General features: G+C 43.1%; 2 protein-coding genes across 2 annotated transcripts; both read right to left on the bottom strand.

The window, feature by feature from the left end:
- Positions 1 to 237: 237 nt before the first annotated feature.
- On the bottom strand, positions 238 to 7,073 carry LOC121455709 (transmembrane protein 184C-like). Its single transcript, XM_041663333.1, has 5 exons — positions 6,861 to 7,073; positions 4,372 to 4,484; positions 1,563 to 1,662; positions 970 to 1,141; positions 238 to 488 (listed from the first exon to the last, which is right to left on the bottom strand). The coding sequence occupies exons 2-5, from the start codon at positions 4,449 to 4,451 to the stop codon at positions 238 to 240; spliced, it is 603 nt and encodes a 200-aa protein (XP_041519267.1). The 5' UTR covers positions 4,452 to 4,484; positions 6,861 to 7,073.
- A 442-nt stretch (positions 7,074 to 7,515) lies between these two features.
- On the bottom strand, positions 7,516 to 23,536 carry LOC121455708 (transmembrane protein 184C-like). Its single transcript, XM_041663332.1, has 10 exons — positions 23,405 to 23,536; positions 19,019 to 19,149; positions 18,890 to 18,926; positions 17,134 to 17,339; positions 16,337 to 16,411; positions 14,142 to 14,235; positions 11,650 to 11,762; positions 8,841 to 8,940; positions 8,248 to 8,419; positions 7,516 to 7,766 (listed from the first exon to the last, which is right to left on the bottom strand). Exons 1-10 carry the CDS (start codon positions 23,525 to 23,527, stop codon positions 7,516 to 7,518), a joined length of 1,302 nt encoding a protein of 433 aa, XP_041519266.1. The 5' UTR covers positions 23,528 to 23,536.
- Between the last annotated feature and the right edge of the window lie 914 nt (positions 23,537 to 24,450).

The raw sequence follows: 24,450 nt of genomic DNA, 5'->3' as shown, positions 1-24,450 counted from the left end.
AAATATTCTTCTAGATGTGTATGATATGATTATTCCTTCTACCTTAAAGGAATGACAAACTCAGCATCATTAAACTAGAGAATCATCACTAACTTCAGAAGACAAGGCCTGATTTTGGAAAGTGTGATGGATAAACATTGATCCCAGCTCACCTTTTCCCTGTAAACAACCTGGCAGATGTGTATCTGCGGACCCAGAGCATGTCCTGTGAAGACGCTGTTTTTTAATGTCTAGATATTAGCCTGAACCGTCAGGAGGGCCCTTCTCTTCTGGGATGTCAATCCTGACATGTTCACCCAGATGGAATGCAACAGCTGCATTCTGGGGAGTATTCGTGTCCAAAGCCCCTATACTCGCCCTGGGGAAAGGATGTCTTTGAGCCTGGAGAACCTTCATTGTGTGGTGATGAGGTAAGCCAACTTGTGTGATCAGTATGCTCTGGGTTTTCAGGACAACATCTTTTTTGGGACAACCTCGCATAGTTCTCCCTATAAGACAATATAAAATTAATAGCCAAAAGTTATTTTTACTGCTGTAAACATAATTCTGTAACCACTCCCTTCCCCCCTTTGTCTTCCCCAAATCTGAAGAGCCTGTATCATGGCACTGCTTTCCATATTTTCTCATTTCTTAAATTACTAGAGTAAATGACCTTATCTTACGGATTTGGGTCAGGATGCCACACAAGCATGAGGACCTGAGTTTGATCCTCAGCACGGGTACAAAGCTGGGCATGTTTGTAGTCCCCATGCTAGCAAGGCAGAGATAGGATCCCTGGGGCTCTCTGGTCAGCCATCCTAGCTGAATCTGTGAGCCCCAGGACAGCGAGAGACCCTGTTCCAAAACCCAAGCTGAACATCCCGAGGGACCACAACTGAGCTTCATCTCTGCCCCTATGTGCACAACACACAAACCTAGCTTCCCAATATACACACTTACACTAACAGAAGTTAAACAGCTGTTACTTACCGAAATATCTCATATCCTCGGTAATATTATGCTTGACATCAGACACATCAAACATTGCTAGGAAGGAGTCAAAGCATGAGCCTTCCTCTCCTTCTTTTATATAAGGCTTATATGAAAAAAAATAATGGTTTCCAAATGCCGCAAAAAGCATCTCAACACTGGTGATGAAATCCTACAAGAGTCACACAAATATCAGACATCTTTGGGCTTCGATCTAATTTTTCAAATTGCTAACTTTTCCAAGTTAGAGTGTCAATAATTTTGAAACAGAATCCTGATTATATTCCTTTTCAACATTTTTCCCCACTTCATAACATGACAAGCAAAGTTTGCATCTCTTTTGCTTTCCCTCACTCAAGAATTTCTCAATGCATTACCCAAGCGCTGAAAGGAACCATGCAGACATAAGCGGACCAGGAATACAATCAGTACCCATCAGTCCCTATGGGCCGTTTCTCTCGGGTTCTCGCTTCTCACTACAGAGTAAGCTAGCAGTCTTGCCCACTGTTTGCACACTGGCAGGTTCTGGGCATCACTGCATTAAATAGCTTAAACAGTAACACCCCACTGAGTTTAGAGACAGTTCTACTTACTTGCAGGCCTATGGCCGTAGCTTCAGGACTTTGCCATTCCTTCGTAAGTGTCTCTGAAATTATTCCAACTTTTAGCAACACAGTTATAATTGCTGCTTGCCTGGATGTCAAGAAGAGGTAAATGTCAAATCTAAATCATAAAATGACCAGCTGTTTTATGCAATTAGGGGCTAGGGAGGTGGCTCGGTAGGCGAAGTGCTTGTTGTACAAGAGTGAGGAAGGTCCTAAGTGAGAAGCACAGAACCCAGGTAAGGCGGGCATGTAGCACACACACGTAAACCAGCGTTCCTGAGGGGAGCTGAGAGGTGGAACACAGTTTGGGGAAGCCGCAGGCCAGCAAGCCTTGTGTGTGTACAGTGAACAATTAAGAGACCCTCACCTCAATGCAAGACAAGGACACCCAAAGCTCCTCATCTCCACATGCACACATGACATGGGCATGTTCCCACTCACAATAAACACATACATAACATATACACAAAAAGATTAAATTACACAACCACAAACAGTTAAGGCCTCAGTGTATCCTAGGACTCCAAACTATCCTGCCTTCAGGACATACTCCCAAACAGTGTTTACATTAAATTATATGCACCTTGCCTTACAAATGTATCAGCTTTATAAGATGAATTTCATTAAGTATTCTCAGAACTTCAGAATTTGATTTACATATCTTTTTTGTTGTTGATTTGAAACCAGGTACAAATAATTAGATTCTGAGTTCTAACAGTGTGTTTACATGTGCCTACTAGGACTTTATTTTATTATTTTATTTATTTAGATACAGGGTCTTTCTATGCAACCCTGGTTGTTCTAGAACTTGCTATGTTGACCAACCTGGCCTTGGCCTTGAACATGAGATCTGGCTACCTCTGCCTCCCAAGTGCTGAGACTAAAGGCACGTGCCATCACACCTGGATAATTACTAGGATCAAAAAAATGACTATTTATTTTCGTCTGTGTATGTGAGATCGGAGGACAACCCGCTGGTCCCATTTCTTTCCCTCTACCGTGGGCTCTTGGGTGGAACTCCCCTCGTCAGGCTTGGCAAAGGCAAGCCTCTCTTCCTGCTGACCCATGCCACGGCTCTACTAGTCTGTCTTATTCCCCCTCCCTTTATAATCAGTGAGTGTGGCAGGGTCTCTGAGGGCAGCTGTGTTCTCTACTTCTGCTTTTACAAGGGTGCTGGGGATCAATCTCAATTCTTTGGTGTGTACAGCAAGGGCCTTTCCCTGCTGAGCTATCCTGCCAGCTTATGGGTTATCTGAATTAGAATGCTGTTGAGTTCTAGAAGTTTTTCTAGCATAAATTACGTCTGTAGAAGACTGCACATGATGTGTGCCCTCAGATGCTAATCATTGCTCTGGCAGTGCAATTCCATGAATGTTTTTTCTCTTTTCCCGTTACTGAACTGCTAAACTGGATAGATTTGTCTATGTAACTCTTATTACCTAGCCTATTACTAATCTAACACCACGTCTAGGTTTGTTTGTTTGCTTTGTGACACCAAGGACAGACAGTAGGGCCTTGTCTACACTATGCGGACACTCAACTGTATCTCCATCCCTACCTTGTATCTTAAAGGACACACACTGATAAACATTTCCTCATGCCATTAAATGTCTTCTCCTAAACTGATACTGTTTTATTCATGACAATCATAATTTTAAACAGTTTATTTTATTCATTTTGAGACAGGGTCACACTATGTACCTCTGACTGGCCTCACACTTGCTATGTAGACCCTGCTAGCCTTCAACTCATAGAGAACCACCTGCTTCTGACTCCCCGGGGAGTGCTGGGATTAAAGGGTACACTACCACACCCAGCAGAACTATAATTTTAATGATGGTATCAAGATAGTTAGGCTATCTCAAATTATCTTCATCTTTTAAATGTCATAGTGGCCGTCTGACTACTTCTTTGATTGTTTAGATACAAGATCACACACGGTGGCATAGGCTAATCTACAACTTGCTATAGAGAGCAGGCTGTCATCAAACGCAATGAGATTCTCTTGGTTTACCCTGAGTGTTGGGACTACAGGTATATACCACCACACAGGACTAAGATTGGGTTTTAAAAATACTTTTAAAAACTATTTTTTAATATTTAGTTTTGTGTGAGTTTTGCCTGCATGTGTATATACAAGTAGAGTATCTGTAGATACCAGAAGAGGGCATTAGAATCACCTGGATCTGAAACTGCAGAGGGTTGTGACCACTAACTTTGTTGGTGTTGGGAACTCAACCCAGATCCTCCAAAAGAATAACAAGGGCTCTTATCTGCTGAGCCATTTTTGCAGCCCTGATTTTGTAAATCTTACAAAAGCTAAACGGATGGGTTTAAAAAACATTGTATTGTGCGTGCGCGCAAGTGTGTCTGTGTGTGTGTCTGTGTGTGTGAGTGTGTGTGTGTGTATGTGTATGTGTGTGTGTGTGTGTGAGAGAGAGAGAGAGAGACTGAGACTGTGCAAGTATGTGCATGTGTCACAGAGGTCAGAAGAGGGCTTCAGGTCCTTTGAACTAGGGTGACATGAGGTTGTGAGTCGCCATACATGGCTGCTGGGGACAAACTTTGGTCCTCTGGATATGTGCAAACTCTAACTGCTGAGCCTCTCTCTCTCCAGCCCAAGGACGTCTGCCTAGTTCAGACTGGCCTTGAACGGGTGGTCCTCCCTCAGTTTCCCAAGGGCTGGGACCACTGAGTCTGGCACTGTCTTCACATTACTCTAAAAAACTCCCTTAAACAACAGTTTTATTGGCATTTATAAAGAAAGAAAGAATATTTAAGAGCACGCAATACTTACAAGAATGAGAGCCAGACTACCAGTTTGATGCAAATAAACTTGCCAACAGGTTTTAGACCTCTGAGCTCTTCTTTCAGCATTTCATAAAACAGCCAGAGGCAGTACAAGGCAAACTAGAAACAAAAGCAACATTCATCATTCTGCAGTAGGAAGACAGGGACTGACTCTTAAAGCTGAAACCAGAGCCTGCTCTACAGGAACATTCCAGGTGGAACTTGAGGCTGATTAGTCAATGTTTTAGTGCTTTTACTATGTTACTGTAGAGATATACATATGAAATTTCTCAAGACATATGTAAAATTTTTCTGAACGTGTTTCTAAGTATTCACATACTGTAACTCAAGCAATAAACAAATGACATGAGCAGAAGATTTTTTTCAGTCAAAAGAGATGGGAAACATACCTGTTAAGCTTTTAAACACAAGTTACTGTCAATTTTTATAAAAACTCAATTATTATTATTATTATTAGCTAGTCTCTTGTGTAACATTTACACAACACACATACATACACGGTTTATAAATCAAAACATTAAGTAAGTACAGTTTCAATAAAATTGTGACCATGAAATCTACATCATACAAATTTCCTTGAGAGCAGTCTGTTAGTCCAGCTGGCCTGACTTTTTAGAATACATGTTCATGAAGTTAGAGTCAGTTCTAAAAACCAACCAGGACTTCAACAGCAAGAAGCATCTCTGAAAGCGTACTTTCCCCATTAAAATGATAAGACACTTTATGCTCATTTAAACTATTCCAGGGCAGGAAAGCAGTAAGGATCCTTCTTCAGATCCTTGCAGTGGAGTCAGGGCCCAGCAAGGTGCGTGTTCTACACTCACAGGCCCTGAGTTCTAGCTCTAGTACTGGAAAAAAAAAAAAACAATAAAAGAAATTGAAGGCCTCACGGTGGTGGCACACACCTTTAATACCAGCATTCAGGAGGCAGAGGCAGGCAGACCTCGGTGAGCTCGAGGCCAGCCTGGTCTACAGACCAAATTTTATGACAGGCTCCAAAACTATGGAGAAACCCTGTCTCAAAAACTCAAAAGCAACAGCAACAACAGAAACCAAAATAAACTGACTCTCAGCACCGAGCCATTTCTCTGTACATATGAACTGTTACCCTCTTAGGCTGGGATCATACCCAGGGCTATGTATGCTAGGCAAACACTCCATATTCCACCAGTCACAACCCAATTTTCTAACATCTGTCATGAACTAAAATAAAATTTTGTTCCCCAATATTGTTTTCAACTCAAAGTAGCTAATTTTTGTGTGGTTTTCTTAAATTTTACTTTTAATATCTATCTAAATGCCAATGGGAAGAACAAACTATGCCCACAATGAAGAGCGTTTCCAGTCCTTTCTTATCATGGGTATTTCATCCGGAAGGCAAAAACACTTCTGACCTTTTCTTTAGACTACATTTCCAGAAAAAGGACTATGGGTCATGAAGGCAAACACGAGGGAAATCTCTGGAGACACACCACATTTATTTCCATTAAAAATTGTTTTGTTTGTTTTGGGTGTTTTGAGACAGGGTTTCTCTGTGTAGCACTGGCTGTCCTGGAACTCACTTTGTAGACCACGCTGGCCTCACACTGGGATTCACCTGCCCCTGCCTCCCACCTTCTGGGACTGAAGGCATGCGCTGCCATGCCCAGGACCATTATAAACTTCCAACACTGTGTGTGGGCCACTGTATTTCAGTTACTACACTGTGGGAAGCACCACCCAAAGACACTCCAGCACCCATTTTTTTTTAAACTTCAGTCTTGGCGGGCAGTGGTGGTGCATGCCTTTAATTCCAGCACTTGGGAGGTGGAGGAAGGCAGATCTCTGTGAGTTTCAGGCTAGCCTGGTCTACAAAGCAAGTTCCAGGACAGCCATGACTGTTACACAGAGAAAAATCAAAACAAACAAAAACCAAAAAATCTTCAGTCTTTATTTTCCTTTAATTCTAAATACAGAAAAGACAATTGAGTATTGAGTTCTTTCTTTTTCTTTTCTTCTTCTTCCCTTTTTTTTTTTTTTTTTGAGACAGGGTTTCTTTGTGTAGCCCTGGCTGTCCTGGAACTCACTCTGTAGACCCAGCTAGTCTCAAACTCAGAGATTTGCCTTTATGCTAAGATTAAAGGACTGTATCACCACCGCCTGGTGAATCCTTCCATTTTTATTTAAACTTTATCCTTTTGCATCAATTAGACTTTCCCTCTAACTGAACAGGCTGACTGTGTTATGTTCTGCTCATTTAGAAGCACACAATGCTTTTACCCACAGCTATGTGGTAACAAGGGCAAACAGGTGTCCACGGACAGGGAAACATCACCAAATCACTCATGAACACATTACTGTACTTTTATATACATTAAAGCTGTTTCAAGTAACATGTACAAATGAAAAGGTAATATTTTTCTCAAGAAAAGTACCTGATAACACTCAGCACAGAAACTAACTTAGTACAGCTATGGGGAATGATGATTTACTTACGAATTCTGACAAGTTATTTAATATAAATAAGTAAGTCCATGCGTTGAAGACACTCAAGTTCCCTTCATCGTAGACACCAATAACCTCACATACCCTAAAAAATGGCAAAACTCAAAGTTATGACTAACCAAGCAAACCCATATCTTAATATGTCTCCTTTAGAGACTTATTTTATGTATATGAATATTCTAGTGCATGCAGACCTGTGCACAATCTGTGTGCAGTGCCTTTGGAGGCCAGAAAAGGGTGCTGGCCACGCTGGCCCTAGATTTTACTGAACCCGAGTCTTCTGCAGGAGTGTGGGGTGCTCTTAACCCTGAACACACACGGAAGGTATGATGGCAGAACTACTTAGATTCTGAGACCATTTACTTCAGCAGCGCTATGGATCATCTCTTGACTCTGGTCACGGAAAGAGAAATATTCTTCTAGATGTGTATGATATGATTATTCCTTCTACCTTAAAGGAATGACAAACTCAGCATCATTAAACTAGAGAATCATCACTAACTTCAGAAGACAAGGCCTGATTTTGGAAAGTGTGATGGATAAACATTGATCCCAGCTCACCTTTTCCCTGTAAACAACCTGGCAGATGTGTATCTGCGGACCCAGAGCATGTCCTGTGAAGACGCTGTTTTTTAATGTCTAGATATTAGCCTGAACCGTCAGGAGGGCCCTTCTCTTCTGGGATGTCAATCCTGACATGTTCACCCAGATGGAATGCAACAGCTGCATTCTGGGGAGTATTCGTGTCCAAAGCCCCTATACTCGCCCTGGGGAAAGGATGTCTTTGAGCCTGGAGAACCTTCATTGTGTGGTGATGAGGTAAGCCAACTTGTGTGATCAGTATGCTCTGGGTTTTCAGGACAACATCTTTTTTGGGACAACCTCGCATAGTTCTCCCTATAAGACAATATAAAATTAATAGCCAAAAGTTATTTTTACTGCTGTAAACATAATTCTGTAACCACTCCCTTCCCCCCTTTGTCTTCCCCAAATCTGAAGAGCCTGTATCATGGCACTGCTTTCCATATTTTCTCATTTCTTAAATTACTAGAGTAAATGACCTTATCTTACGGATTTGGGTCAGGATGCCACACAAGCATGAGGACCTGAGTTTGATCCTCAGCACGGGTACAAAGCTGGGCATGTTTGTAGTCCCCATGCTAGCAAGGCAGAGATAGGATCCCTGGGGCTCTCTGGTCAGCCATCCTAGCTGAATCTGTGAGCCCCAGGACAGCGAGAGACCCTGTTCCAAAACCCAAGCTGAACATCCCGAGGGACCACAACTGAGCTTCATCTCTGCCCCTATGTGCACAACACACAAACCTAGCTTCCCAATATACACACTTACACTAACAGAAGTTAAACAGCTGTTACTTACCGAAATATCTCATATCCTCGGTAATATTATGCTTGACATCAGACACATCAAACATTGCTAGGAAGGAGTCAAAGCATGAGCCTTCCTCTCCTTCTTTTATATAAGGCTTATATGAAAAAAAATAATGGTTTCCAAATGCCGCAAAAAGCATCTCAACACTGGTGATGAAATCCTACAAGAGTCACACAAATATCAGACATCTTTGGGCTTCGATCTAATTTTTCAAATTGCTAACTTTTCCAAGTTAGAGTGTCAATAATTTTGAAACAGAATCCTGATTATATTCCTTTTCAACATTTTTCCCCACTTCATAACATGACAAGCAAAGTTTGCATCTCTTTTGCTTTCCCTCACTCAAGAATTTCTCAATGCATTACCCAAGCGCTGAAAGGAACCATGCAGACATAAGCGGACCAGGAATACAATCAGTACCCATCAGTCCCTATGGGCCGTTTCTCTCGGGTTCTCGCTTCTCACTACAGAGTAAGCTAGCAGTCTTGCCCACTGTTTGCACACTGGCAGGTTCTGGGCATCACTGCATTAAATAGCTTAAACAGTAACACCCCACTGAGTTTAGAGACAGTTCTACTTACTTGCAGGCCTATGGCCGTAGCTTCAGGACTTTGCCATTCCTTCGTAAGTGTCTCTGAAATTATTCCAACTTTTAGCAACACAGTTATAATTGCTGCTTGCCTGGATGTCAAGAAGAGGTAAATGTCAAATCTAAATCATAAAATGACCAGCTGTTTTATGCAATTAGGGGCTAGGGAGGTGGCTCGGTAGGCGAAGTGCTTGTTGTACAAGAGTGAGGAAGGTCCTAAGTGAGAAGCACAGAACCCAGGTAAGGCGGGCATGTAGCACACACACGTAAACCAGCGTTCCTGAGGGGAGCTGAGAGGTGGAACACAGTTTGGGGAAGCCGCAGGCCAGCAAGCCTTGTGTGTGTACAGTGAACAATTAAGAGACCCTCACCTCAATGCAAGACAAGGACACCCAAAGCTCCTCATCTCCACATGCACACATGACATGGGCATGTTCCCACTCACAATAAACACATACATAACATATACACAAAAAGATTAAATTACACAACCACAAACAGTTAAGGCCTCAGTGTATCCTAGGACTCCAAACTATCCTGCCTTCAGGACATACTCCCAAACAGTGTTTACATTAAATTATATGCACCTTGCCTTACAAATGTATCAGCTTTATAAGATGAATTTCATTAAGTATTCTCAGAACTTCAGAATTTGATTTACATATCTTTTTTGTTGTTGATTTGAAACCAGGTACAAATAATTAGATTCTGAGTTCTAACAGTGTGTTTACATGTGCCTACTAGGACTTTATTTTATTATTTTATTTATTTAGATACAGGGTCTTTCTATGCAACCCTGGTTGTTCTAGAACTTGCTATGTTGACCAACCTGGCCTTGGCCTTGAACATGAGATCTGGCTACCTCTGCCTCCCAAGTGCTGAGACTAAAGGCACGTGCCATCACACCTGGATAATTACTAGGATCAAAAAAATGACTATTTATTTTCGTCTGTGTATGTGAGATCGGAGGACAACCCGCTGGTCCCATTTCTTTCCCTCTACCGTGGGCTCTTGGGTGGAACTCCCCTCGTCAGGCTTGGCAAAGGCAAGCCTCTCTTCCTGCTGACCCATGCCACGGCTCTACTAGTCTGTCTTATTCCCCCTCCCTTTATAATCAGTGAGTGTGGCAGGGTCTCTGAGGGCAGCTGTGTTCTCTACTTCTGCTTTTACAAGGGTGCTGGGGATCAATCTCAATTCTTTGGTGTGTACAGCAAGGGCCTTTCCCTGCTGAGCTATCCTGCCAGCTTATGGGTTATCTGAATTAGAATGCTGTTGAGTTCTAGAAGTTTTTCTAGCATAAATTACGTCTGTAGAAGACTGCACATGATGTGTGCCCTCAGATGCTAATCATTGCTCTGGCAGTGCAATTCCATGAATGTTTTTTCTCTTTTCCCGTTACTGAACTGCTAAACTGGATAGATTTGTCTATGTAACTCTTATTACCTAGCCTATTACTAATCTAACACCACGTCTAGGTTTGTTTGTTTGCTTTGTGACACCAAGGACAGACAGTAGGGCCTTGTCTACACTATGCGGACACTCAACTGTATCTCCATCCCTACCTTGTATCTTAAAGGACACACACTGATAAACATTTCCTCATGCCATTAAATGTCTTCTCCTAAACTGATACTGTTTTATTCATGACAATCATAATTTTAAACAGTTTATTTTATTCATTTTGAGACAGGGTCACACTATGTACCTCTGACTGGCCTCACACTTGCTATGTAGACCCTGCTAGCCTTCAACTCATAGAGAACCACCTGCTTCTGACTCCCCGGGGAGTGCTGGGATTAAAGGGTACACTACCACACCCAGCAGAACTATAATTTTAATGATGGTATCAAGATAGTTAGGCTATCTCAAATTATCTTCATCTTTTAAATGTCATAGTGGCCGTCTGACTACTTCTTTGATTGTTTAGATACAAGATCACACACGGTGGCATAGGCTAATCTACAACTTGCTATAGAGAGCAGGCTGTCATCAAACGCAATGAGATTCTCTTGGTTTACCCTGAGTGTTGGGACTACAGGTATATACCACCACACAGGACTAAGATTGGGTTTTAAAAATACTTTTAAAAACTATTTTTTAATATTTAGTTTTGTGTGAGTTTTGCCTGCATGTGTATATACAAGTAGAGTATCTGTAGATACCAGAAGAGGGCATTAGAATCACCTGGATCTGAAACTGCAGAGGGTTGTGACCACTAACTTTGTTGGTGTTGGGAACTCAACCCAGATCCTCCAAAAGAATAACAAGGGCTCTTATCTGCTGAGCCATTTTTGCAGCCCTGATTTTGTAAATCTTACAAAAGCTAAACGGATGGGTTTAAAAAACATTGTATTGTGCGTGCGCGCAAGTGTGTCTGTGTGTGTGTCTGTGTGTGTGAGTGTGTGTGTGTGTATGTGTATGTGTGTGTGTGTGTGTGAGAGAGAGAGAGAGAGACTGAGACTGTGCAAGTATGTGCATGTGTCACAGAGGTCAGAAGAGGGCTTCAGGTCCTTTGAACTAGGATGACATGAGGTTGTGAGTCGCCATACATGGCTGCTGGGGACAAACTTTGGTCCTCTGGATATGTGCAAACTCTAACTGCTGAGCCTCTCTCTCTCCAGCCCAAGGACGTCTGCCTAGTTCAGACTGGCCTTGAACGGGTGGTCCTCCCTCAGTTTCCCAAGGGCTGGGACCACTGAGTCTGGCACTGTCTTCACATTACTCTAAAAAACTCCCTTAAACAACAGTTTTATTGGCATTTATAAAGAAAGAAAGAATATTTAAGAGCACGCAATACTTACAAGAATGAGAGCCAGACTACCAGTTTGATGCAAATAAACTTGCCAACAGGTTTTAGACCTCTGAGCTCTTCTTTCAGCATTTCATAAAACAGCCAGAGGCAGTACAAGGCAAACTAGAAACAAAAGCAACATTCATCATTCTGCAGTAGGAAGACAGGGACTGACTCTTAAAGCTGAAACCAGAGCCTGCTCTACAGGAACATTCCAGGTGGAACTTGAGGCTGATTAGTCAATGTTTTAGTGCTTTTACTATGTTACTGTAGAGATATACATATGAAATTTCTCAAGACATATGTAAAATTTTTCTGAACGTGTTTCTAAGTATTCACATACTGTAACTCAAGCAATAAACAAATGACATGAGCAGAAGATTTTTTTCAGTCAAAAGAGATGGGAAACATACCTGTTAAGCTTTTAAACACAAGTTACTGTCAATTTTTATAAAAACTCAATTATTATTATTATTATTAGCTAGTCTCTTGTGTAACATTTACACAACACACATACATACACGGTTTATAAATCAAAACATTAAATAAGTACAGTTTCAATAAAATTGTGACCATGAAATCTACATCATACAAATTTCCTTGAGAGCAGTCTGTTAGTCCAGCTGGCCTGACTTCTTAGAATACATGTTCATGACGTCAGAGTCAGTTCTAAAAACCAACCAGGACTTCAGTAGCAAGAAGCATCTCTGAAAGCTTACTTTCCCCATTAAAATGATAAGACACTTTATGCTCATTTAAACTACTCCAGGACAGGAAAGCAGTAAGGATCCTTCTTCAGATCCTTGCAGTGGAGTCAGGGCCCAGCAAGGTGCATGTTCTACACTCACAGGCCCTGGGTTCTAGCTCTAGTACTGTTAAAAAAAAAAAACAATAAAAGAAATTGAAGGCCTCACGGTGGTGGCACACACCTTTAATACCAGCATTCAGGAGGCAGAGGCAGGCAGACCTCGGTGAGCTCGAGGCCAACCTGGTCTACAGACCAAATTTCATGACAGGCTCCAAAACTATGGAGAAACCCTGTCTCAAAAACTCAAAAGCAACAGCAACAACAGAAACCAAAACAAACTGACTCTCAGCACCGAGCCATTTCTCTGTACATATGAACTGTTACCCTGTTAGGCTGGGATCATACCCAGGGCTATGTATGCTAGGCAAACACTCCATATTCCACCAGTCACAACCCAATTTTCTAACATCTGTCATGAACTAAAATAAAATTTTGTTCCCCAATATTGTTTTCAACTCAAAGTAGCTAATTTTTGTGTGGTTTTCTTAAATTTTACTTTTAATATCTATCTAAATGCCAATGGGAAGAACAAACTATGCCCACAATGAAGAGCGTTTCCAGTCCTTTCTTATCATGGGTATTTCATCCGGAAGGCAAAAACACTTCTGACCTTTTCTTTAGACTACATTTCCAGAAAAAGGACTATGGGTCATGAAGGCAAACACAAGGGAAATCTCTGGAGACACACCACATTTATTTCCATTAAAAATTGTTTTGTTTGTTTTGGGTGTTTTGAGACAGGGTTTCTCTGTGTAGCACTGGCTGTCCTGGAACTCACTTTGTAGACCACGCTGGCCTCACACTGGGATTCACCTGCCCCTGCCTCCCACCTTCTGGGACTGAAGGCATGCGCTGCCATGCCCAGGACCATTATAAACTTCCAACACTGTGTGTGGGCCACTGTATTTCAGTTACTACACTGTGGGAAGCACCACCCAAAGACACTCCAGCACCCATTTTTTTTTAAACTTCAGTCTTGGCAGGCAGTGGTGGTGCATGCCTTTAATTCCAGCACTTGGGAGGTGGAGGAAGGCAGATCTCTGTGAGTTTCAGGCTAGCCTGGTCTACAAAGCAAGTTCCAGGACAGCCATGACTGTTACACAGAGAAAAATCAAAACAAACAAAAACCAAAAAATCTTCAGTCTTTATTTTCCTTTAATTCTAAATACAGAAAAGACAATTGAGTATTGAGTTCTTTCTTTTTCTTTTCTTCTTCTTCCCTTTTTTTTTTTTTTTTTTTTGAGACAGGGTTTCTTTGTGTAGCCCTGGCTGTCCTGGAACTCACTCTGTAGACCCAGCTAGTCTCAAACTCAGAGATTTGCCTTTATGCTAAGATTAAAGGACTGTATCACCACCGCCTGGTGAATCCTTCCATTTTTATTTAAACTTTATCCTTTTGCATCAATTAGACTTTCCCTCTAACTGAACAGGCTGACTGTGTTATGTTCTGCTCATTTAGAAGCACACAATGCTTTTACCCACAGCTATGTGGTAACAAGGGCAAACAGGTGTCCACGGACAGGGAAACATCACCAAATCACTCATGAACACATTACTGTACTTTTATATACATTAAAACTGTTTCAAGTAACATGTACAAATGAAAAGGTAGTATTTCTCTCAAGAAAAGTGCCTGATAACACTCAGCACAGAAACTAACTTAGTACAGCTATGGGGAATGATGATTTACTTACGAATTCTGACAAGTTATTTAATATAAACAGGTAAGTCCATGCATTGTTGACACTTAAGTTCCCTTCATTGTAGACACCAATAATCTCACACACCCTAAAAAATGGCAAAACTCAAAGTTATGACTAACCAAGCAAACCCATATCTTAATATGTCTCCTTTAGAGACTTATTTTATGTATATGAATATTCTAGTGCATGCAGACCTGTGCACAATCTGTGTGCAGTGCCTTTGGAGGCCAGAAAAAGGTGCTGGCCACGCTGGCCCTAGATGTTACTGAACCTGAGTCCTATGCAGGAGTTCAGGGTGCTCTTAACCAGTGCGTGCTCTCAGCCCTGAACACACACTTAAGAATTCCGAGACCATTTACTTCAGCAGCGCTATGGATCATCTCTTGACTCTGGTCACAGACAGAGAACATTCTTCTAGATGTGTATGATATGATTATTCCTTCTACCTTAAAGGAATGACAAACTCAGCATCATTAAACTAGAGAATCATCACTAACTTCAGAAGACAAGGCCTGATTTTGGAAAGTGTGATGGATAAACATTGATCCCAGCTCACCTTTTCCCTGTAAACAACCTGGCAGATGCATATCTGCGGACCTAGACCCCCCCGCCAAGTAATTATTAGCCTAAGTACTGGGTTTTGCACTTGTCCATTTTCTCAGCAGCAAACAAACACATCTTAAGCCATAAAGCACTCCAGCTCGAAGGTAGAATAAAGAACTGACCTGGTTTGTTTCAATGTGGCTGTCTTTATTTTGTGAGCTGCAGAACTTTGAATTTCATGCAAGGAATCATATAAATTGACACTTTGGATATTTTTAGGGAACGTTTCCTGGGTAGTTTTATTATGTTTCTTATTTGACATCAGATGCTTTTTGTCTGTGTTTGAGACTCGGTCTATGTAGACCATGCTGGCCTCAAACTCACAGAGAGCTGCAATCCTCTGTCTCCTCAGTGCTGGAATGAAATGTGTGTTGCTTTCATTGGTTAATGAATAAAGAAAATGCCTTGGCCTAGTTGATAGGGCACAACTTAGGTAGGTGGAGAAAAGAGAACTAAATGCTGGGAGGAAGAAACCAGAGACAGAGAGAAGCCATGATCCTCCACCTGAGATGGACGCTGATTAGAATCTCTAGTAAGCCACTGCCACGTGGCGATACACAGATTAATGGAGGTGGGTTAAACTAATATGTAAGAGTTAGCCAATAAGAAGTTACAGCTAATGGCCAAGCAGTTTTCATTAATAGTTTCTGTGTGGTTATTTCAGGTGTAAGCTAGCCGGGTGGCCGGGACAAACAAGGGGTCCCTGCTCCTTGTAACAAAAGACAGTGCTCCTGAGAATTCAAGAACAATTGCAGTGGGTTTTTGATCCTACTGCACGTACTGGCTTTGTGGGAGCCTAGGCAGTTTGAATGCTCACCTTAGGAGACCTGGATAGAGGTGGGCAGTCCTTGGGCTTCCCACAGGTCAGGGAACCCTGATTGCTCTTTGAGCAGATGAGGGAGGGGGACTTGATCGGGGGAGGGGGAGGGAAATGGGAAGCGGTTGTGGGGACGAGGCAGAAATCCTTAATAAATAAATAAATTTAAAAAAGAAAAAAAAAAAGACAGTGCTCCTAATAAAACTTTTTTTAGAGACAGGGTTTCTCTGTGTGGCCCTGGCTGTAGACCCGACTGGTTTGAATTCACTGAGATTCTCCTGCCTCTGCCTCCCAAATGCTGGGATTACAGGTGTGTGCCACCACGCCCAACTCCTAGTAACTCTTAACAAGGTAGAAAATAAACCTGTTTGGTTAACCCAAAGGAGATTTTATTTTTTGTGTTTTACAGCCTGCTCTCAAAAGAATGTAAATATTGTGACAATTCTTGCATTGTTCACTGTAACAGAATCCAGCTTTTACATAGGGATTTACATTATTAATCAACATTGATTTTCTACTTGTTTTTCCCATTTAAGAACATAAATTATTTTTTAAGACAGGGCCCAGTCTGAACTTGAGCTCTCAATTCTCCCGAATCTACCTTGAAGTGCTAGGATTATTTGCCATGTATCACTACACTTGGTTTCTGTGGAATTAAATCTAAGGCTTTGTGCATACAAAGCAAACACTCTTATTAACTGAGCTGTATTCCCTGGCATATATCAAGAAGATAAAATAAACCCAGCTCCAGAAAGGTCACACTTACAATGCTGTCACAGTAGTGACTGGTCGGATGACAGTATATTGTAACATTCCCAATCGGCACACATAATTCAGCATTCTGCAAGAGAAGAGAACACCAAAGCTCAACTATTCAGTGGCATCAGAGCATCTCAAAGCCTCCAAATTAAAGACACAAGGAGTGTAACAGAAGGAGTAGAAAGTACAGGGACCTTGGTCTTTCCTTGTTTCCCAATCTTGCCATGATATACCTCAAATCAACAGGACCCAATGATCTCATCAACAGTGCAAATAAACCCGATTATCTCAGAAATTTTTGCTAGAAGTGACAATGAAAGCTCTAACACACACACCCCAGGAGAGAAACTGAGGCACAGATCAACTGTGCATATGTACCTGTGCATATGTATGAGTGTGTTCCCAGAAAGATTTCTTGGGACAAGGGAGCAACTGAGGGTGGCAGCATATTCTCCAGGCTGTGGTCTGGACTGCACAGAGGAGGTGGTGAGCTGAGCTCCAGCCGCATGCCTTCCCACCACAATGGACTGGCCCCACAAACTCTGTTCCTTAGTTGCTCTTGTCAGTCATTTTGTCCCAGCAGTGAGAAAATTAGCTGTGTAATCACAGACAAGATCCTATTTCCAGCTGTAAAAAGGATGCTGACTAAATGATTTCTAAGTTTTTCTCCTACAATTCACTGATGAACTTTTCTACTGGAGTGATCACTTGCAACATAAAAAGAAAACAAAACCACAAGCAATAAAAACAGCTGACTGATACTTAAGGCCCACGCGGAGGCCCATTAAAGACAAACATACTTACTCTCCCGTAGCCCAGGGTGGACAGCAGCACAGAAGGGGGAGATGCTGTTGCTGATCTTTAGTTTCCAGGTGTACCATCACATTGGGGATTTGGATTTGTAGGTAGTTCCTGAGTAACATCATAAAATTATAGAGGACGAAAGCTTCATAGCAGTCTTTCCAGGTGTCCACATAGATGGCGATTTTAGGATACTTCAAAGATAGCCACTACGAGAAAACAAGACGTTAAAGACCTGTCGCCGACATAATGTGAATTCACCCCACTGACAGAAGCTAACTCTAGAGCCTGGAGATCGTTTCCCATGCTTGCCGCAAACTACCATAATCCGGAATGGATTCACTTGGGGAGGAGGCCAGGGAATGCAAGGCTGCATTCCATCACTGAGCTGCATCCCCAACCCTGTAACACATGCCTTGATGTGCAACAAGCAGCTTCAACACAGCTAACAAAACAGGTAAGTGCTGGGGCAAATAAGGAATATAAAAACAAGAGTTAATTAACTGCGTTTTCAAATTATCCGAAATTAAGGGAAAAATGATCACAGAAAATGCTCCTGAAGACATCTGTGTGTGTGTGTGTCTTTCTTGTTTTTTTTTTTTTTTCAGACAGGGTCTACATAACCTGGATATTCTGAAACTCACTAGGTAGACCAGGCTGGCCTCCAACTCACAGAGTTCCACCTGAGGGATGGGATTAAAGGTGTGCAACACCACACCTGGCTAAAGCCATTTTCTTATAACTAACCACCAGAGTAGTTACATCCACTGTGGAGAGTCTTTTGTCCTTTCCTTTTTCTCCTCTTTTGGGGGGCGAGGTGACAAAATAATAACGGGAAAGCATGATAGTGATCCTTGATAATCTGCCAACCCTGGAGCAGATACCTGTAACAGCCCCTGACCCCAGGTCTGCACTCTGGGACTCACTATACAGACCAGGCTGGTCTTGAACTCATGGGGGTTCTCTTATCTGCACCCCTATCTCCTCAGCCTCCAGGGCTGTCACTATTATTAATTTCAAGCATATATTAAAGAGTAGTGGTGAGAGATGCATCCCTGCAATATGCCTACAACTGTCTTTAAGACAATCACAGGAAAAGAGCTACACATTAGAAATATTTGAAACAGCTTCATTTTTCATTACATTATCTTCTTTACCAACATTTTAAAAAAGTAAGTTAGCCAGTTGCAGTGGTATATGCCTTTAATCCAAGCACTAGAGAGACAGACAGGTGCTGTGGGACAATGGTCTGCACCCTGTCAATCGTATTTTAATAAAGCAGAAGTATAAGTGGGGTGACAGGAACAGGAAAATTTTGGGAAGAGGAAAGATTCAGTCTGCAGTCCTCACTCAGCTGCAGAGGAAATAAGATGAAACTGCCTCACTGATATGAAGTACTGAGCCATGTGGCTAACACAGACAAGAATTACAAGCTAATGTAAGATATAAGGATGAGTTAATAAGAAGGCCGAGATAATAGGCCAACCAGTTCATAATTAATGTAGAGTTCTGTGTGTTTCTTTGGGACTGAACAGCTCTAGGACTAGGGGACACAGAAACCTGTCAAAAAACTGGGAGCCCCCTGTAAGTTCAGGGTCAATCTGGTCTCCAGAGTGAGTTTCAGGACAGCCAGAAATACAGTGAGACCCTATCTCAAAAATAAAAAGAGAGAGATGGAGAGAGGGGGAGAGAGAGAGAGAGATATGAGCCATCTCTCCAGCCCAAAAGTTCTTAATGCAATACAATAAAATATACTTACGCTACTCAAACTGTATATTGGAACCATCCAAAGAATTCTATTGAAAGTAAAACATATAATAACATTTAATATCATGTTTATGATTTATGTCAGTCAACACTAGTTGTAGCAAATATATTAAGATTTGACCTTATAATGGGCTTCTGAAGCTCTGGTTGCGTGAAATGCACTAAGTGGTGCACAATCCCCCAGAGGGACACAGGGATTGTCAACAGCATCAAGACACCAGCAATAAGCCATGGTTGTATGTGCATTCCAGCCTTGAAAAACAAAAGAACACATTAGTTTAGATTCTGATATTAAAACTACAAAGATCAATATTTTTTATTTCTTATGTTTTCATTTGATTTCTAATCCTGCTTGGCATTTCCAAAATAATTAGTAACAATTTTTTAAAAAGATTTACTTTTTAAAAACTTCTACGAATGTTTGGGTCTGTGTGTGGGTATGTGCATGTGTGGGCATCTGCTGAGGCCAGAAGAGGGCGCTAGAGTCCTTGGACCTGGAGTTAGAGGGGTGTGAGACACCAAAAGAGCCCTCCTTGAACAAAACAAAACATTCCCATACTATCTTTGCCCACGGAATCATGTCTGAGTGAGGACCAGCACCGTGTGTGCCAAGGACTGATGCAGACCAAGTGTCCTCACAGAGTGCTGCTAGGAGGAAAGTTCCATCTCGAGCAGTCATAAACCACATGACAGGAAAAACGAGCCACGACAGCCACCGCTGCAGTCACGTGGCACAGCACGGCAGCGCTGTGGGCACTTCTCTCTGCCTCAGTGTCCTCGTCCACAGAGGGAATCTCCTGTACTCAGCATTTCTCAGAGGGTTAAATAAAATCATAGTTACAGATTGAATGAGAGCGATCTTGAGGATATGCTCTAGCTAATACCTCTAACCTTAAAGACAAAACAAAGCTTTTGTAATCTCAGTCTTCTCTGCCCATGGTGCTATCATTTCTCAGTTCCCTTCAGAGTCAAATCTTCAAAAGTCAAAGATTCTCTGGATTCTAAGCTTCCACCACACATTCCCACTTAAACATTTCTGTTCTGCCTTTAGTCCTTCAACTGCAGTGAAATCACTGAGCTCCCAATGACCTTTCTACTTGTGAAAGGTGAGACAGGGTGGAGACAGTGGACACCAGCCAAAATGTTCCCCAAAACCCTCCTTCCCGGGCATTCCCTTTGTTCTTTGTAATTTCCTGTGAAATACTGGTGCCAGGTCCTTTGCCGTTGTTCCTTCTCTGCGTCCTTGATCTAAAGCATTCTCTAACTGCGGGCATTGACTGAAGTCTGACCATACCTAGGAGTACACCTGGGGGAGTACCTAGGTGTGCTCCCCTTTCAGAGGCTGAAACCTAACCTCGAATGCCAACGGCCATATTTGTGCAAAGGCTGATGGGAAGTGACTTAGGTAAAATGAGGTCATAGTCTCACAGGGCTGGTGACTGCATGAGATCGGGCAACAACCTGAGGATTCAGCAAAGCATGGCCACCTGTGACCTGAGAGCACCCTCCCCAGAGAGCAACCCCTCTGGCCCCCATGATATCTGACTCCAAAATAGTTTTCAGGACTGTGAAAAGATAAATTCCTGTTGAAGGCACTCAGTTCATAAACATGTGCTTTCACGAGTGTGAGTGCAGGTGTGGGTACAGGTGTGCAGGTATGAGTGCAGGTGTGGGTACAGGTGTGCAGACGGGAGTGCAGGTGTGCATGTGTGAGTGCAGGTGTGGGTACAGGTGTGCATGTGTGAGTGCAAGTGTGGGTACAGGTGTGCATGTGTGAGTGCAGGTGTGCAGGTATGAGTGCAGGTGTGCATGTGTGAGTGCAGGTGTGCAGGTATGAGTGCAGGTGTGCATGTGTGAGTGCAGGTGTGCAGGTATGAGTGCAGGTGTGCATGTGTGAGTGCAGGTGTGGGTACAGGTGTGCATGTATGAGTGCAGGTGTGCATGTGTGAGTGTAGGTGTGCATGTGTGCAGGTATGAGTACAGGTGTGGGTGCAGGTGTGGGTACAGGTGTGCATGTGTAAGTGCAGGTGTGGGTACAAGTGTGCATGTGTGCAGGTGTGGGTACAGGTGTGCAGGCGTGAGTGCAGGTGTGGGTACAGGTGTGCAGGCGTGAGTGCAGGTGTGCATGTGTGAGTGCAGGTGTGGGTACAGGTGTGCAGGCATGAGTGCAGGTGTGGGTACAGGTGTACAGGCGTGAGTGCAGGTGTGGGTACAGGTGTGCAGGTGTGAGTGCAGGTGTGCATGTGTGAGTGCAGGTGTGGGTACAGGTGTGCAGGTATGAGTGCAGGTGTGGGTACAGGTGTGCATGTGTGAGTGCAGGTGTGCATGTGTGAGTGCAGGTGTGGGTACTGGTGTGCATGTGTGAGTGCAGGTGTGGGTACAGGTGTGCAGGTATGAGTGCAAGTGTGGGGGAAGGGGTGAATGCATTTGTGCACATCAGAGGACAGCTCTGGGAAATCACCTCTCCTTCCACCTTGTGAGCCAGGGTCTCTCTTGTTTCTGCTGCTGTGCTGCATACGCCAGGCCAGACGGCTGGCAAGCTTCTAGGCAACTATGTGTCTACCTTCCTCTTGCCATAGACATCGTTCATGTTGGCTATAGAGGGGAACTCTGGGTCAGGCTTTCCTGGCTATTGCGTGACCTGCTGAGTCATCTTCACAGTCCAGTTTATGGCATTTTCTTAGGGCAGAGAGAGCAGACAAAACAAGACGAGTATCTGCAGCTGAAGGGGTTCTGAGGTCTAGACTTGCATATCCAGTACAGTATGACAGGCTCACCTGCACACCCTCCATTAGACCTCCCTATCAGAACTTGAGGGATTGACTTGGGGTGTTGGCAGTTTACACTGCAGATCAGAATTGGTCTGAAAGTTTAGAGGCTTTGAAACTGCAGCTCACAACTAAGAGAAGTCTTAAGCAGAAATGGTACACATTTCACTCACCTTCCTATACTATATTCCAAGGACTACTAAATGAGGAAGTTATATTTATATTAAGATTGCTATACCCAAATTTGGACAACAAATTTCAAATAACCTAAAAACTTAACAAATGAGAAATACTTAATGTCATATTTTAATAGCCTGAACTAGCTATATGGACTATAAGAGAAGCCAATAAAAGTTTAGTGAACAAAAGCACCCTACAAATATGTCTAGATATATTGTTTAACTAAAATATTTTCCACAATCAAAGGGGGGGTCATCTACATGGTATGTCATAATTTTTCCAAAATAAGTGTTTCTCAATAAAAGTACTTTCTGGTTATCAATTAATTAATCGATAATTCTAAGTTCCCTTTATACATATATTATGGCTATGTTAGGTACCCAGCTTGCAATGCTTTACTAATGTCACAGCATGACATCAACACATAATGAAGGGTGGGTCAGAGAGATGGCTGCGCTAAGGTGCTGGCCTCCAACACTGCACTGATCCCTTGCGCTCCGCCCTCACTCAGCACTCAAAAGAAGGAAGGAGAGAACCAACTCCCCCAACTTGCCTGTCCTTTGACCTCCACAACCGGGCCATCCCACAAATACGCCAGCAAATACATTTAAGAAAAGAAAGAAGCGGGGCGGTGGTGGCGCACGCCTTTAATCCCAGCACTCGGGAGGCAGAAGCAGGCGGATCTCTGTGAATTCGAGGCCAGCCTGGTCTACAAGAGCTAGTTCCAGGACAGGCTCCAAAACCACAGAGAAACCCTGTCTCGAAAAACCAAAAAAAAAAAAAAAAAAAAAAAAAAAAAAAAGAAATGAAGGAAGAAAGGGAGGATGAGAGGGAGGGAGGGAAGGAGGAAGGAAGGGAGGAAGGAAGGAAGAAGAAATGAATACACAGGAACTTTAGTAAAACTTTTCCCTTGATTGAGAAAGAAAGAAAGAAAAGAAAAGAAATGAATAGACAAGGAACTTTAGTAAAACTTCTCCCTTACTGAGGAGTAACTTCAAGTCTGGGAATGTCGCTCAGACGGGAGAATGCTTGCTTGCCCCAAATGCACACAGCCCTGGGTTCCATCCCCAGCGTTCAATAATCAGAAGCGCTGAGAATGTGCTTGGAGGATTACTCTAGGCTAAAAGGCAAATTCCAAAGAGCATGGTCTACGTGAGACTTTATCCCATTAGAGAAAGAAACAAAAGACGTAACTTCAAACGTAAAAACAATTAGCAAGTCAAACTAAAGGGAATCCTTTCGTTTCAGGAAGAGCTTCTAAAATCCAGAATGTAGCTTTCAAGGTAGTTTATTTTATCTGGTTAAGATCAATATCTGCACAGCAGATCTGATTTCAAGAAGAATTCTCTGGGAATTGATGGGTATCAGCAAAGCATTCTAAGCAGCAACATTAACTGTTTTCTCCACCCGGTTCCACTTCCAGTTGTAGCGGCCAAATGAAATCAGACGGATCCGTATGTTCAAAGACGAAATGTTTTTCAGACCCCAAGCATGAGAGGACAGACAAAGGGATTCTGCCCATGAGCTTAGGAAAGGGTAGAGGTGCTGGACCCTCCTACCTTTAGTTTTTGAAGTTCCCAAATACCGAAGCAAACTGAGACGAGGATGGAAATTATGTAAATAAGTACGAGCAGGGGCCGGATCCATCGCCTCCAGTTGTTCTGATTACAGGTGCAGGGCATTTTCACAGAAAAACTAGTTTTGACCAGCTCAAAAAACGAACCAAGCCGAGATTTTGGCGGGTTTTCTTCGTTTTTTTTCTCCTCCGGCTCTCTACAGGGGAAAATTCAGCAGCCGCTGGCACCGCGTCCTCGGGTTGCGCTGTGGTTGTGGCTGCCACAGCAGAAGCCGCTTGGGATGCTCGCAGGTGTGGGCTGCATCCTCGCCGGCTAACCGGCATGCACCCGATCGGCCACGGAGCAGACGCTGCTCACCTGGGGTTTGCCTAAAGTCTCGGCTGCACCAGGGCCCCCGAGGACAGCCAGGGTGACCTGGATGGTCCCACCTGCAGCTGGAAGCCAGCAACTCCCTCCCCCCCTGCTCTGGCAGGTGATTTTCCGCACCCACCCCCACCCCCAAGCGTGGCTAGCTACTTCCTCACTCACGCTTCTGGAACTTCCACAGTAGTGAAACTCATCTTCGAAGAGGTGGGAGGTCCTTGGACTTCCCAAAGGGCAGGGAACCCTGACTGTTCTTCGGGCTGATAAGGGAGGGGGACTTGATTGGGGGAGGGGGAGGGAAATGTGAGGCCGTGGCGGGGAGGAGGCTCTTTAATAAATAAATAAAATAAATTAAAAAATAAAAAAAAGAAATGAGTCCATTTCTGTTTCTGATCAGATACTCAAAGCCAATGACGGGCGGGGACCTTCAAGCTAGGCAAACCCAGTCCGATAACATCAGCCTTTATGACTGGTTAGCTACAGAGGAAGGGCGTGACTGTAACCTAGGTTACCAGAGGGCGGGGCGAGGGATGAAGGAGAGGGTAGCAGAGGACTAGTGGTTTCGCTGACTTACTGGGTCTTAGTGGAGCCTTGGGGGTTGTAGGAACTGAGACCCTTTCAGAAACACCTTCTTCATTCTTTAGACTTTATTCCACATAACGGAA

Source organism: Microtus oregoni, unplaced genomic scaffold, assembly GCF_018167655.1.
Source record: "Microtus oregoni isolate MIOR12 unplaced genomic scaffold, Mior012 000014F_ref0000157, whole genome shotgun sequence".
Taxonomy (NCBI): Eukaryota; Metazoa; Chordata; class Mammalia; order Rodentia; family Cricetidae; genus Microtus; species Microtus oregoni.
The sequence above is the reverse complement of the archived record's forward strand: the minus strand, read 5'-3'. Positions and strand labels throughout refer to the sequence as shown.

Bases quoted from the DNA above. Each gene is read 5' to 3' on its own strand.
- LOC121455709 (XM_041663333.1), bottom strand. From the start codon at position 4,451: ATGCTGAAAGAAGAGCTCAGAGGTCTAAAACCTGTTGGCAAGTTTATT. The intron at 1,142-1,562 runs GTAAGTAGAACT...TGACTCTTGTAG, and splicing joins CTACGGCCATAGGCCTGCAA to GATTTCATCACCAGTGTTGA. The intron at 489-969 runs GTAAGTAACAGC...ATTGTCTTATAG, and splicing joins CGAGGATATGAGATATTTCG to GGAGAACTATGCGAGGTTGT.
- LOC121455708 (XM_041663332.1), bottom strand. From the start codon at position 23,527: ATGCCCTGCACCTGTAATCAGAACAACTGGAGGCGATGGATCCGGCCC. The intron at 19,150-23,404 runs GTAGGAGGGTCC...TTGTTTTTCAAG, and splicing joins GGGAACTTCAAAAACTAAAG to GCTGGAATGCACATACAACC. The intron at 16,412-17,133 runs GTAAGTATGTTT...CTTCTCTTGCAG, and splicing joins CCACCCTGGGCTACGGGAGA to AATGCTGAATTATGTGTGCC.